Source organism: Carlito syrichta, unplaced genomic scaffold (assembly GCF_000164805.1).
Source record: "Carlito syrichta isolate Samal-C Ts95f unplaced genomic scaffold, Tarsius_syrichta-2.0.1 Scaffold301555, whole genome shotgun sequence".
Taxonomy (NCBI): Eukaryota; Metazoa; Chordata; class Mammalia; order Primates; family Tarsiidae; genus Carlito; species Carlito syrichta.
Genome location: NW_007245651.1, coordinates 720,196 through 733,442, shown reverse-complemented (window position 1 = coordinate 733,442; position 13,247 = coordinate 720,196). Strand labels below are relative to the sequence as shown.

The window sequence follows — 13,247 nt, the reverse complement described above, 5'->3', positions numbered from 1 at the left end:
CTACTTCTGCCAAGAAATGAATGGGAGCAAAGGACAGTGCTTCGGTCGGATCCAGGCTTGGAGGATGAGGTCCCGAGACCCCGAAGTGATCGAGAAGGCTGGCAAAATCTGAGCTGGAGTTGAGCTGCCCCTGATCCTGGCAGGGTCTTAGGTGGACAGCAACTCCTTCATGCCTGGTTTTGCGTTAGGTTTAGAGCTCCCATAGCCTTGGTTTATGCAACTGGCTCCTGGTTTCCTTTCTTGCCTTTGCAAATGGAAAAAACCATCGAGGTGAGCGTGCAGTGGAGAGAGGCTGCAGACCCGAGCCTGCATGAATGAATTGAATCCTACACTATTTGTGGCACTGGACCATGTTTTCTGTTTTCATCTGCAGAAAAGGGATTTTTAAGCACAGACATCACAGAAACCAGAGCACCTCTGGAGGAGTGCTTTCTTATTGGAATTAGTCTGATAGACACTGGGTGTGTTAGGTCGCATTCCCCCTGAAGCAGACCCTGAGCCGGGACTCCTGGGCAAGTCATTTATTTGGGAGACGCTAGGAATGCAGATTTCTAGTCTTACCCAAATCTTCTGGCTCGTGCTCTAGGAAAGGAGACCAGAAGACAGTGTTTTTAATACTCACTGGGAGGTGCTTATGGTTGGTGAGTTTGGGAGCTTGTGCCCCATATGGTAACAAGCCCGTGAGGTACTCACTTAAGAAGAGAGGCTGGAGTCATTCAAGATGCCCATGTGACGCCAGAGGCAGGAGTATCTGAACTGCCTCCCACTCCTTAGCATTTTGGATGCCTCATTTAAAAGTGATTTGAGGCCGGGCTTGGTGGCTCAACCTGTAATCCCAGCGCTTTGGGAGGCCGAGGTGAGTGGGATTGCCTGAGCCCGTAGGTTCGAGACCTGCCCGGGTAACTTGGCGAGACCGCATCTCTACAATAAATCAAAAATTAGCCGGGCTTGGTAGCGCTCGCCTGTAGTTCCAGCTACTTGGAAGGCTGAGGGAGAAGATCGCCTGAGCCCAGCAAGTCGAGGCTGCGGTGGCTGGGAACGTGCCACTGCACTCCAGTCTGGGAAACGGAGTGAGACTCCAACTCAAAAAAAAAAGTGATTTGATATAGTTCCAGCTACTTGGAAGGCAGAGGCCAAAGGATCACCTAAGCCCAGCTGTTGAGACTGTGGTGGCCTGTACTCCAGTCTGGGTGACAGAGTAAGACTCAAAAAAAAAAAAGTGATTGATAACATAAACATTGTTCTGTCAGATCTGCTAAGGCAATAATTTCCAAACTGATGGAATTCCTGGCCCAGAAAATTTCAAAAAAGCAAAAAAGGGAATGGCATAGAGCCACATAATTTTATTTTGCCACATAAAATTATTTAAAACCAACCATAAGAACAATAACACATATTACTCCCCAAAACTAGTCTGATAAATAGAGTAAATTTACCTTTCTAGAAAACTTATTGTACCTGCTTTATTTTTCTAGCTTCTCTGAGGATTAGTCCACCCTCATCACTGACTGGCTTCCGTCTCTAGACCACTGGCTAGGAATTATTGGTCTAGGGTGGTGCCTACCTTCCCTCTGTTCACCAGCTGATCTGATTATAAATGAGTGACTGTTTCGGGCCATGTCCCCTGCTGAGTACTTGGGAGAAAGGGTCACCAGCGAGCCAGTTACTCTAAGCGGGTCAAAGGGCAAGTGTAGGGCTCCACATGGCTACATGAAAGAGGATGCACAGCAAAACCAGACTTCCTGGAGGAGGCGACACCTACACTTAGACTTGAGTTTCATCTGGGGAAGAGTGACGGGAATTATGTTCTGGCCAAGGGGGCAGCATGGGGGAGCCCAGAGTGAGGAAGTGGAGAGAGAGCCCATGACGCTGTCTGGAAACCAGAATGGTCAAGAACAGTCAAGAAGAATGGAGACCTGAAGCCAAGTTTAGGAAGTGTAGGCCTACATTGAGAAGTTTGGATTTAAAGTAGTGAGAATCCACTGGACGCTTTAAACAAGGGGAATGACACCATCAGACGTTCATTTCAAAAGATTGGCAGTAGCAGGAAACTGGGGGGGGTGGGGTGGGATGCGGGATTGGCAGTAGTGGGAATCTGCCAGGGGACTAGGGCACACCTCATCGACAAGGGTACCTGCATAACGAACATTTGTGTACCTAACCCTGAATTGTACCCCACATCTTTAAAATAAAAAAAAATAAAAGATGTTCATTTCAGAAAAGGATGCTTTTGGCCATGCATGGTGGCTGATGCTGGTGGTCCCAGGGTTTTAGGTAACTGAGGTGGGAGGATTGCTTTGGCCCAGGAGTTTGAGACCAGCCATGGCAACATAGTGAGACCCTCATGTCTACAAAAGATTTAAAACAAACTAGCTGGGCAGGGTGGCATATGTGTCTGTAGTCCCAGCTACTTGGGAGGCTGAGGCAGGAGGATGTTCGTTATGCAGGTACCCAGCTACTTGGGAGGCTTGAGCCCAGGAGTTTGAGACTGCAGTGAGCTATGATCATACCAGTGCACTCCAGCCTGGGTGACAGAATGAGACCTTGAAAAAAAAGAACAAGAGAAAGAGAGATGGAGGGAGGAAGGGAGGAAGGGAGGAACGGAGGGAAGGGAGGGAGGGAGGGATAAAAGCTCTTTGGAAAATGTTTCCTTTGGCTCTGGGGTTCTCAGTGTCTGTTTCTCCGTTTAATGGAGATCACATAGTTAGTGTGTTAAGCACTTGTAATTTTCCCCTCTAATTTTCCTTTCCAGATCTAGCTAGCTTATTGACTTAGAAGCTTTCTAGAAATTCAAATGTAAATTTCAAGTGTAAATTCCAGAGCCTGGAGCTATTTAAACCACTGTTTCTCTAATTCACACTCAACTTTTATATTTCTTCCTTGTGTTGCTCCTTCTATGGCTCACTTTTCTCTGTCGATATTAACATTCTCGGTTGTGGTTAATCACTCATGTAACTTTTTCTGTCTGCTTCCTTGATGCATGCTGCCTCTGCAAACACAAACTCCTCACCTGCGTTGACTTCTGCAGCCAGAAAATGTACTCTTGTTTCTGAAGGTAAAGTCTTTGCCGTCTCAAGTAGCTCTTAGAAAGCCTTCCCATTCTTCACTGGGATGGTTTTTAAATTAGAATTCGTTTTATTTTTGTTTCTACCATAATGTTAGCCTTCTCTTTTAAGCTATACTACTATGTACATATAAACCTTCAATATAATCTACAAAGCACTCGAAGATCTTGGTGTGTCACAAAACAATTTTAGGTACCGACAGGTCTAAGTCTATCTAGCGTAGAAGAGAGCTCTTGAAATGATTTATCCTCCTAATGCTGCCTGATAGTAACATTAGGAAGGTCATGTAAAATATAAAATTTGCATTTAAAACTAAAATTAATGCATTTAAAGCATTTCAATATACTGTCTCTCCTGGTTTGGGTTCAGTATCTCTTGAGATTCGGAAATAATTCAGAATTCCTTTAAAATAGTAAGTAATTTAGAATATTTGCTGGAAAAGGATGGAAAAATATGTAAGTAGGAGTTGGGAATGTCTGGCTGGTTCCTTAATTATCCAGTGATATTGGTCCTCAAGGAAGGGTTCAAGAGTCAGCTAATAATGACTCTTGGTGGACATGGAGGAGGGGAGGTTAGCTTAAGCCTGAGCATATACTTGAATGCAGCAAAATCCAACCACTTTTCTTCTTGCCATTTTTAACCTTAAGCCATGTGCAATAACTACTACTCACCGAATATCTGCTGTGGGTTGGGCACTTGGCTAGTTGTTTTCTCATTCGATAATTTTATGGTCTCTCCTCACAATATGCTTATAAGGTTAATGCTAATGTGACGTGGTCCAGTTTAGAGAACCAGAAACCCTCTGCTGGGATGTAGGGCAAGTTTCTTCCAAGACATCACATTTACTCCCAGGAACAAGACTTGTGTTTTGTTTTCCTTTGCTCAGCTTGGCTTCAGCATCAGCTGCTGTCTAGATTGCTGCCAACTTGTAATTTTCTGCCATTCTTTAGAAATGTGAGCAACTGCATGCATGGATTGGAATGAGATCAAGTTTCATCATCCAGTTGCGTTCATTTCCATTTATCTTGGAATAAAGCCAGCAGTGATTATGAAAATCTATTTAGGTCATACGATTGTAACTAGAAATTGTGCTGGTTCTGTTGATGAAAAGATGCCAAACTCTGTAAAATATTTTAGGATGGTTTCTTCTGTCCAAACTTGAGGAGCTAGACTCATGGCATAGATTCCCAGGAGGTCCTGAGAGCATGTGCCCATTATAGTTGAATAGTAGCCTGGTTATATATAATTACAGAGGACAGAACTTATAAAAAGCCATAAGCAATACATGTGAGATTTACACCTGGCTCAGTCTAGGGAGGAGGGACATTTTCATGCAAGGGTCTGCAGACTATAGATGCATTCAAACGTTTCCCGACTGCCAACTAGTTAGTATTGTTAGCTAAGGAAACTTGAAAGCAGTAAGGAAATGGGCAGTTTAAGGAAGGTAAGGGAGCAGAATTTTTTTTATATGTAGATGAAGTTTGAGGGAGGGTGGTAGTGGTACACTTCCAACAGAACAGACAGCGTTACAGGGTCATAAAATACAGTGAGTCCCCTACATACTAGCCTTCAAGTTATGAACTTTCCAAGATACGGTCATGATACCAGCCCCTCTATGTCAGCTATTGTACTATTCTGTGTTACTGTACTTTTCAAGGTTTGTACTGTAATATTAAAAAATGTTTTCTTTGTTTTTGTGTTTGTTTTTTATGTATTATTTGTGTGAAAAAGTTTTAAAAATCTGTTACAGTACAGTACTATATAGCCGATTGTGTTCGTTGGGAACCTAGGCTACCTTTGCTGGGGACTTGTGTGGGGGACTTGCTGTACTTTGACTTTTCCTTACTTATCTGCCAGTTGGGCTGGAGAGTAAATCACGTTAAAAATTAGGAATTTGGTAATGAAAATAAAAGACAGTTGAGTTGTCAGTTCCTGGGAAGTTAGAAACTGTCTGACACATAGGCTACTGGACCCAGTCTGGGGGTATGCCTCCTGGGTAGACGTGAGAGGTGCCTTAAGTATCTTTGCTTTTTACATTGCTGAGCACATTATCGCTAATAATGCATTATCCCTAATTTTCATGATGACCTGACCAGGTACGTATTGTGCTTCCCAGTGTATCATGGAGAAGCTCAGTGAGTGGCCTGCGTTTAACATGCCTGACTCAGAGAGTTTGAGCCTTTTTTCTACATTTAGATACATTCATGATTCTTTTGTAAATAACTGCCATTTAATCCAAACTGCTCTGACTCTTTAATAACTTCTACTTATTCTATCTTTCTGGTATAAAGCAACCTCTGTGTAGATTAATCATTATGCAAGTTCTCCTGCCAAGATTTATGAAACCATTTAAAACAAACAAAACACACTTCATGAGGTAGCGTATTTCTGCTGCAGTATTTGCTGCTTTCAAAGCTTTCAACCCTTAGCGTTGAAATTAAACCATTTATAGCTTGATCCTGCAATTGGACATCTTCCTGGGAGTTGAAAGGAAGATAGCAACCACTTAATCCTGCTGTGTAATAATTCAATTCTCTGCTTCCTCTGTTTCAAGAAGGAGCTTCACAATGGAATATATGTATATATGTATATATATGTAGATATATATGTAGATGTAGATATAGATATACCAGGTGCCAAGAAAACGTATATAGATTTTTAGAGATGTTATGTATGTATTACTTTAGTTCACTGTAATCTGAAGTGTCGGACACTGATGGAAAGGACTTTGAGCACTTGTTGCAATTTCAGAAGTCAGGCATGATTTGTATTCATCTTTTGCTATCGGTATATATTGAACATTATAATTTTAATAAAATTATTCTTTTCTTAAAATGTGTACACATTTTTTGGCACCCTGTATATACACGTTAAGAGTCAACTCACGATGGCTAATATGTTTTTAAAAATGAACTGTCTACACGGGAATGTTCTACTTATTATTTTGTGTTACAGTATGTGATGTTTCTTTTGTTTGGATTGCAGGTTGTCTACTATGAATTAGGGATTATTGTGTGCGCTCTCCTTGGAGTGCTCTTTATTATTCTGATGCCTCTGGTGGGGTATTTCTTTTGTATGTGTCGTTGCTGTAACAAATGTGGTGGAGAACTGCACCAGCGACAGAAGGAAAGTGGACCCTTCCTGAGGAAATGCTTTGCAATCTCCCTCTTGGTGATTTGTATAATTATAAGGCAAGTAGAATCTTGGACAACAGCTGATTGTGTTTTAAAGGGTGATGAGGGATGCCTCATGTTTTAACTGTTAAACCCAGGAGTTTAAACCTAAACAAAACAACAGCAACAATAACACCCCACAAAACAGGAAAGGGAGAATACAAGTGCTTGTCGAGGGTGATTTAAAAAGATGCCACTATCATCAGACATTATTACCATTGTAGTGAAGCTGCCCTGACTTCACTGACAAGCCAACCCTTTGGCATTTTTATTCTTGAAGATATCCTTCCATATCTTGGACTGCAGAAAGCAGTTACCTCCCAAGACAGCAGCCTTCCCCTTTTTAATAGCTGTTTAGAGACAGGCAGTGTGCAGAAAGGCAGAGCCTGTATTTGCTAGTTGTTTTGCTAGTTGAGTTCAAAGGAATCTTGATGGGTGGGTACAGTCCCTGAATTTGGAAAATTGAAAATGTTGTAGAATGCAATTAACTTTCTAATAATAAACCCAGTGTAGTTATATTTGCTGCTAATCTGTTACCTTCTCTTGAAGTCTGGAACGCACTTCATAATTTAGGATATTTCTGCTGCAGCGCGTACTACTTTCAAAAGTTTTCCAATTTACTGACAAATCAGGAATCATTGCTTTTAAGGTGATGATATTTTTCTGAGTCCAAACTGAATTCCTCAACTGAGGAAGGCACATTATGACACTGGTTCCCCTGTGGTGATACTCTGTTCATGTTCCACATGTCCTCATTCGTTTTGCCAGTGTTTCACACAGCCACAGAAATGAAGTGTTTACTGCATGAAGGCTTGTAGGCCTCATGGAGATACAGGACCCCATCGGCGTTCACCTTGTTTCTCCACACACCACATTTTCTTGGAAGCCAGAAGAGTCTTTCAAGTTAAGTCAGTGATATTCAGGAATTTGCAGGAAACAGTAAGGCCTATAAGTTGAAGTTTTAGTTACAAACCCAAGAAGAAAAACCTTTATAAACCCAAGAAGAAAAACCTTTAAATGTGGCCATCAGCAGAGTTCTGGCAAGGTATGTGACTTGGGGTGACTTTTCAGCTCTGGACATGTTTATTCAAAACAGTCACCAGGAGATATGAAGTGAAAAAAGCAGTTGCCGACCATGTGCAGAGCACAGTAACTGTGACAAAAAACAGAATAGGAGGGAGACACAAGCACTCGGTCATATTTGCATAGAGCAGATGTGAAAGTGTTGACAACAGTGGTTGCCTCTGGAAAGGAAACAGATCGGGGAGGGAAAGGAAGGGAATTCACTTCTTGTTGTAATTGGGCTTTTTGTCTCTTTTGAATCATGTATCAGGCTCGGGTAATACCTATTGAATTAATTAATCTAAAACTAGAAAGTTAATTGCATTCTACCGTTCTCAAATTTCCACATTCAGGGACTTGTACCCATTCATCAACCTACTGAATTAATGAAACTTGAGCAGCAATAAAAACATAATCTCCACAATAGACAAAAGCTAATGCATTGCCACTTGTTCCAGGGCAGTGATTATTTAGACAAAGGCAAACTTTTGCTAAAAATAGTGGAACAATAGACCCTAACAATATAAATATGAAAATGAGAACCAGATGGCTGTGTTAGCTAACTTCCTGCGATCTTGGTGGACCAGGGAGTTCCTCATGTTTTCTCTGTGAGATTGGGTTGTAGACATGTCTCTCTCAATTCCTCTCTCAAACCCTCTCTCTCTCTTTCCACTTCTATCTCTTCTGTCTCTCCCATCTCTCTTTTTTACTGTCTATCTCCCTCTGTGTCTCTGAAAATAATTTGAATTTGACTCTTCCCATTGGATTCTGAAAGGTAGATTAGGATCAGATTAGTGGTAATTCCAGATATCCCTGTCTCTTTCTGCTTTGTGTTTGATGTACTCTCAGGAATGCACGGACCCCCACAGCTTAGGGGTGGTTACCTTCTCCTTAGCTACCAGAAGAATATCAGTTACAGCTCAAAGGCCTGTTAGACCTGACAGGGATCCCTGTGCATTTCCGGTAAGCCTGAGACTTATATGCTTCATGTATCCAGAGACTTGGACAGTCCTGTTCCTCGCTTTCCATATAGCCTGGAAATCAAAGATGAGGCTTAGATGGAAAAGTGTCACCTGAAAATATTGCTCATAAGGCTTATTGTAAGCAATGTTTTCTCACCTAACAAGTTCATAGTTTTTACCTGATGTAAATACAAATATTATAACCTTGGGACAACTCCTTACTGAATATTGTTATTCATTTATTCAATAAATGTTTACATGTTTAATAATGGGCTTTCCATTTTGGAGGATAAAGCATGTATTTTATATTGAGTTTCTTTTTAAAAATCAGACTCATTTGCATTGCATATAACTATGTGCTGTGTATGTTATAGCTCACTCTGAACTGATTGAATTATTTGCATTATTTTTAAAATACCAAAATATAAACCAAAAAGCAACAAAGTCAAAAATAAACTTGGCTTCCATTTATGTATAAAGTGAATGCTATCATATTTTAATTCTTGAGCATTCAGACCTGTCAAACCAATTTAGAAAAGACTTTTCCTCTAAATATATTTTATTTAGAAAATTATTTTTAAAAAATACATGCTGTGATTCTTTAGCTTTCTATACATGCAGTTACATTTTGTTTCCCTCTCAAGTAAAACATTAATTTAAAAGTCATAATTTTAGATTTGAACATAATTAAGCCAAAGTTAATCAACTGTTTGAGGTTCAGTGACAAAATGAAAACTAGTTTGATTTCACGTAGCACATTGAATTTATATATAACATATATAAGCCTAAATGAAAGTGGTATATGAATTTTTTTTGTGTGTGTGCCTACCCTATCTTAAATTCAATCAAGACATTTAAACTTCTTTGCCTTGAGCTTTTTGGTTTACTGCAACTATTTTGATGTCTTCCTTTTGAAATTCTTATTGGTTTGCAAGTATCTTAAAACGTCATAAGTTAAATAAGAATTATATATTGTTTACAAGTAATCAAAGCTAGCCAGGAAGATTAAAGACCTGGGAAAGTAAAGATTTTTGTATTATAATTAGATAGATGGGAGAAGAAAGTATGTCAGCAAAATCAGGTTTAGATAAAAATAAGAGGGGAAAGAATGTCAACACAATTAGAAGGCAGAAAGAGCAAGAACGATGTTGGTAGATTTCTCTCTGGTTTAATGCAGGGCTTCTAGCTTACATTGACCTCAACAGAGATTGGATATTACTGAGAAATAATCTTTGAATATGATTTAAAAGAAATTCTTTCAGAAAGCCAGAGCAGTCCGGTTGCCTTTTATTGGGCTCGATTTCATTTTGTGACTCTAAATGTAACAATTATATGATGTTGGTTTTAAAATTAGTCTTGAATACCCTATTTTGCATCCATCTTTTTTTTATTTAAAAGCTTTTTATTTTTTGTGTGGGGAGGCATAGGTGTTAAGGAGAAAGATTCCCTAGCATATGTGGAATACATGCGGTTATATTCTTTGTTTGAGCTTTTCCAGGAGCAGCTGCGGAATGTTAGAATTCCATAGACGTGACATATATTTATGTAGTTGGTTTCACCATCAACAGAAGACTGAATTTCCAACCTCTTACTGTAGACTGATTAAGCAGATGTGTCTTACTCCAGAAAAAACCAAGTTTCCTCTCTTTTCACTTGTCATCACTGCATTTTTCAAAATTTCAAAAGGATTATGGAAAAAAAAGAACAACCATACCTTGACTTCTTTTGTTTCTGAATATGCTATGTCTGCTTTGCTAACAGTTCTTGTGATAAATGGAATCCCAGTCATTTTCAGAAAGCTTGCTATGTGGTTGTCAGTTCCTGATCTGGAGAATATACAGTTGTAGGAAATAACCTGAGCTAAATATAGCATGCCTGAAAGTTAATGGGAATGAGGTCTAGTAATTTTAAATTAAAATTTTAAAATTATCTTTAAAAAATAAAGACTAGTTATGGGCTGAAAACATCTATTTGACTTTCATTGACTAGTTTCATGAAGTCAGTAAAAATTGGTAAGGAAAAAAATGCTACATGTTTTAAAGGATTAGCTTTACTCTTTGAAAACTAAGTATTTACTTATAAGTGTATATGTGGGAAAATGGACTTTTCTACAATAAAATAATTATACAAGATGTAAAGTCAATATGCCATAAAAATAAAGATTCCTGTCTTCTACTAGAAATTTTAAGAAACTTTGTTGTGATGTTTACAATAATTGCAAACCAGTAGGGTCTTCAAAAGAAAAGCATCAAAATAGCTATAGTAAATTTAAAAAACATGTTTTTGATAACTTAAAGACATTTATGTCAAATGTCAGAGAATAATATTCATCGAAAGTGTATTTCCTTTTTATGTTAGGTAAATTTCTCTCATTATCCTCAGATCCTAATAGTTGAGTGGTTGTAAAAACAAAAACATTAATTATTTTATTTAATTAATTTATTTTTTGAGTCATGGTCTCACTCTGTTGCCCAGGTTGGAGTGCAGTGGCATGCTCACGGCCACCACAACCTCGACCTGCTGGGCTCAGATGATCCTTCCACCTCATCCTTCCAAGTAACTGGGACTGTAGGTATGCACCATCCTTCCAAGTAACTGGGACTATAGGTATGCCTAACTAATTTTTTTATTTATTGTCAAGACAAGGTTTCGCCAAGCTGCTCAGGCTAGTCTTGAACCCCTGGGCTCAGGCAGTCCTCTCACATCAGCCTCCCAAAGTGCTGGGATTGCAGGCATGAGCTACTGCTGCCAGCCAATTATTTTATTATTATTATTTGCTTCAAAATGCATCGAGCAATAGGAAGTGTCTAAATCAACAATAACAAAAAGCATAATTTCATTGTTCTCTATTTGTATGTACATATATAAAGGACTTAAATTAGAGATTGTAAATGGAGATCATCAATTGATCTACATAATATTAAGGTTTTTTTAAAAAATTAGTTGTTAATATTTAGAAATTGGAATATTTCACATAAGAATCCAGATTTCTAGATTGGATAGTGGAAAGATCTGACAATACTGGTCTGCCGTCGTGATGACATGTGGTGCCATCATTTGTTATGGTGGCAGTTTTGAGACCTGCAGAGCAGCTGTCCCCCCCTAACCTTTGATCTCCCAGTTTCATTGACCCCATGCCACTCGTCTTCTTCTTCACTCTTATGCTGTGTACGGACTGAAAATTAGCTTTGAAAATCCCTGAAATCTTTTCCGTAATTCCATATAGTACAGTTTTAAAAAAATTATCAATACTTTAATTTTAAATAGATCCATTATTGATGATCTGAAATGGGCAAGCTGGTGAGACCTGATCTTTACAATAAATAAAAAATTATCCAGGCATGGTAGCATGCACCTGTAGTTCTGGCTATTTAGAAGGCTGAGGTGGAAGGATCGCGGGAGCCCGGCAGGTCAACACTGGGGTGGCTGTGAGCATGCCACTGCACTCCAGCCTGGGTGGCAGAGTAAGACTCCAACTCAAAATAATAGTAATAATAATAAGATTACCTTCAGAATTAACACAAATTTACTATGGGTGTGGTGGCTGATACCTATAATCCCAGCACTCTGGTAGCCTGGGGTGAGATGATTTCTTATGCCTAGGGAGTTCGAGACCAGCCTAGGCAACATAGCACAACCTCATCTTCACAAAAAAAAAATTTTTTTAATTGGCTGGGTGTAGTGGTGTATGTCTGTAGTCCCAGCTACGTGGGAGGATGGCACAGGATGATTGCTTGAGCCCAGAATCATGCCACTGCACTCTAGCCTGGATGGACAGAGTGAGACCCTGATTCAAAAAAAAAAAAAGGAAAAATGAAAAATAAAGAAGAAAAATGAACTCAAACTTAAAAGTCTTAGAGAATGTGTGAACATCCAGTAACCCCTTTTTTACAATTTGAGAAACACCTAATCTAAGTGAGATTGGATATAATTTACCTATTTACATCTAAAGATCTAAACTGATCTGCAGTTTGGAGATACCAACCAAAGCTCACCTAAGGAAAGGGACTTTCTCAAGCTTGCACAGTGAGTGTGTGGTAGTAGATTTACCAGACCCAAATCTTGTGTTCCTAGTCTTGTGCTTATTCCATTGCAATTTGTTAACCCTAAGAAATATTGCTCAACATTGTGTTATATCGTTTTGGGGATCCGCTTGCAAAACCTAATGGACTTTGTAATACTGCTATGGGAACATGTTTTGAGAACAACAGTGACCTAAATACTTTTTGGAATGTGTCCATACCATAAGTGAGGTGAGTGATGGTCCCCATTCACCCAGGATTGAAAAGTTTCCTGGGGACATGGGATTTTCGGTGCTAAAAATAGATTCTTATTCATTTTACCTGTAAATAGATAATGCACACATAAAGCCCCAAGACATTGCTTTTGCTCAAGAGGCAGTGTATTGATTTTCTGCATCTGGTCTTTTTTTTCTCTCTCACATGCTTTCTTACTATTTGCAAAATGTTGTTCTAAAAACATTATCTACACCTTTCTCTGGATGGTTACAAGCTAACACTTTTGTTACTTGCTTCTGAGGTAAAATAGTTATGTAATTTCTTGCTGACATCTAGTGGTCAAATCCAACAAGACCTCGGAATGAGTACTTTTAATGTTTTAATGTGAAAAAAAAGCCTTTGTTTTGCCACATAAACAAATCAAATGTTAAATTAATTTAAGTCAGAGTATTGTTAGTAACTAGCCAACATTAAGAGCTGTTAAAATTATTACATGTATACATTTTAGATAGCTTGAAAAAAATGTTTATTTTTTTGTTTTGTTTTGGTTTTGTTTTGGATTTTTTTGAGTTGTAGTTTCACTCGTCGCCCAGACTGGAGTGCAGTGGCCGCTCCCGGGACTGCAGCCTCGCCTGTTGGGCTCCAGCGATCCTTCCGTCTCAGCCTTCCGAGTAGCCAGAATTACAGGCGCACGCTACCATGCCCGGCTAATTTTTTGATTTATTGTAGAGATGAGGTCTTGCTGCC

At 39.2% G+C, this 13,247-nt stretch overlaps 1 protein-coding gene across 1 annotated transcript in view; it reads left to right on the top strand.

Moving 5' to 3' along the window:
• The window catches only part of PROM1 (prominin 1), a 97,792-nt gene that overhangs the window by 35,052 nt on the left and 49,493 nt on the right, over positions 1-13,247 (top strand). Inside the window, exons 3-4 of the mRNA XM_021710806.1 lie at positions 3,029-3,055; positions 6,051-6,256. Coding sequence (XP_021566481.1) covers positions 3,029-3,055; positions 6,051-6,256 — 233 coding nt within the window. The remainder of the gene's footprint in view (positions 1-3,028; positions 3,056-6,050; positions 6,257-13,247) is intronic.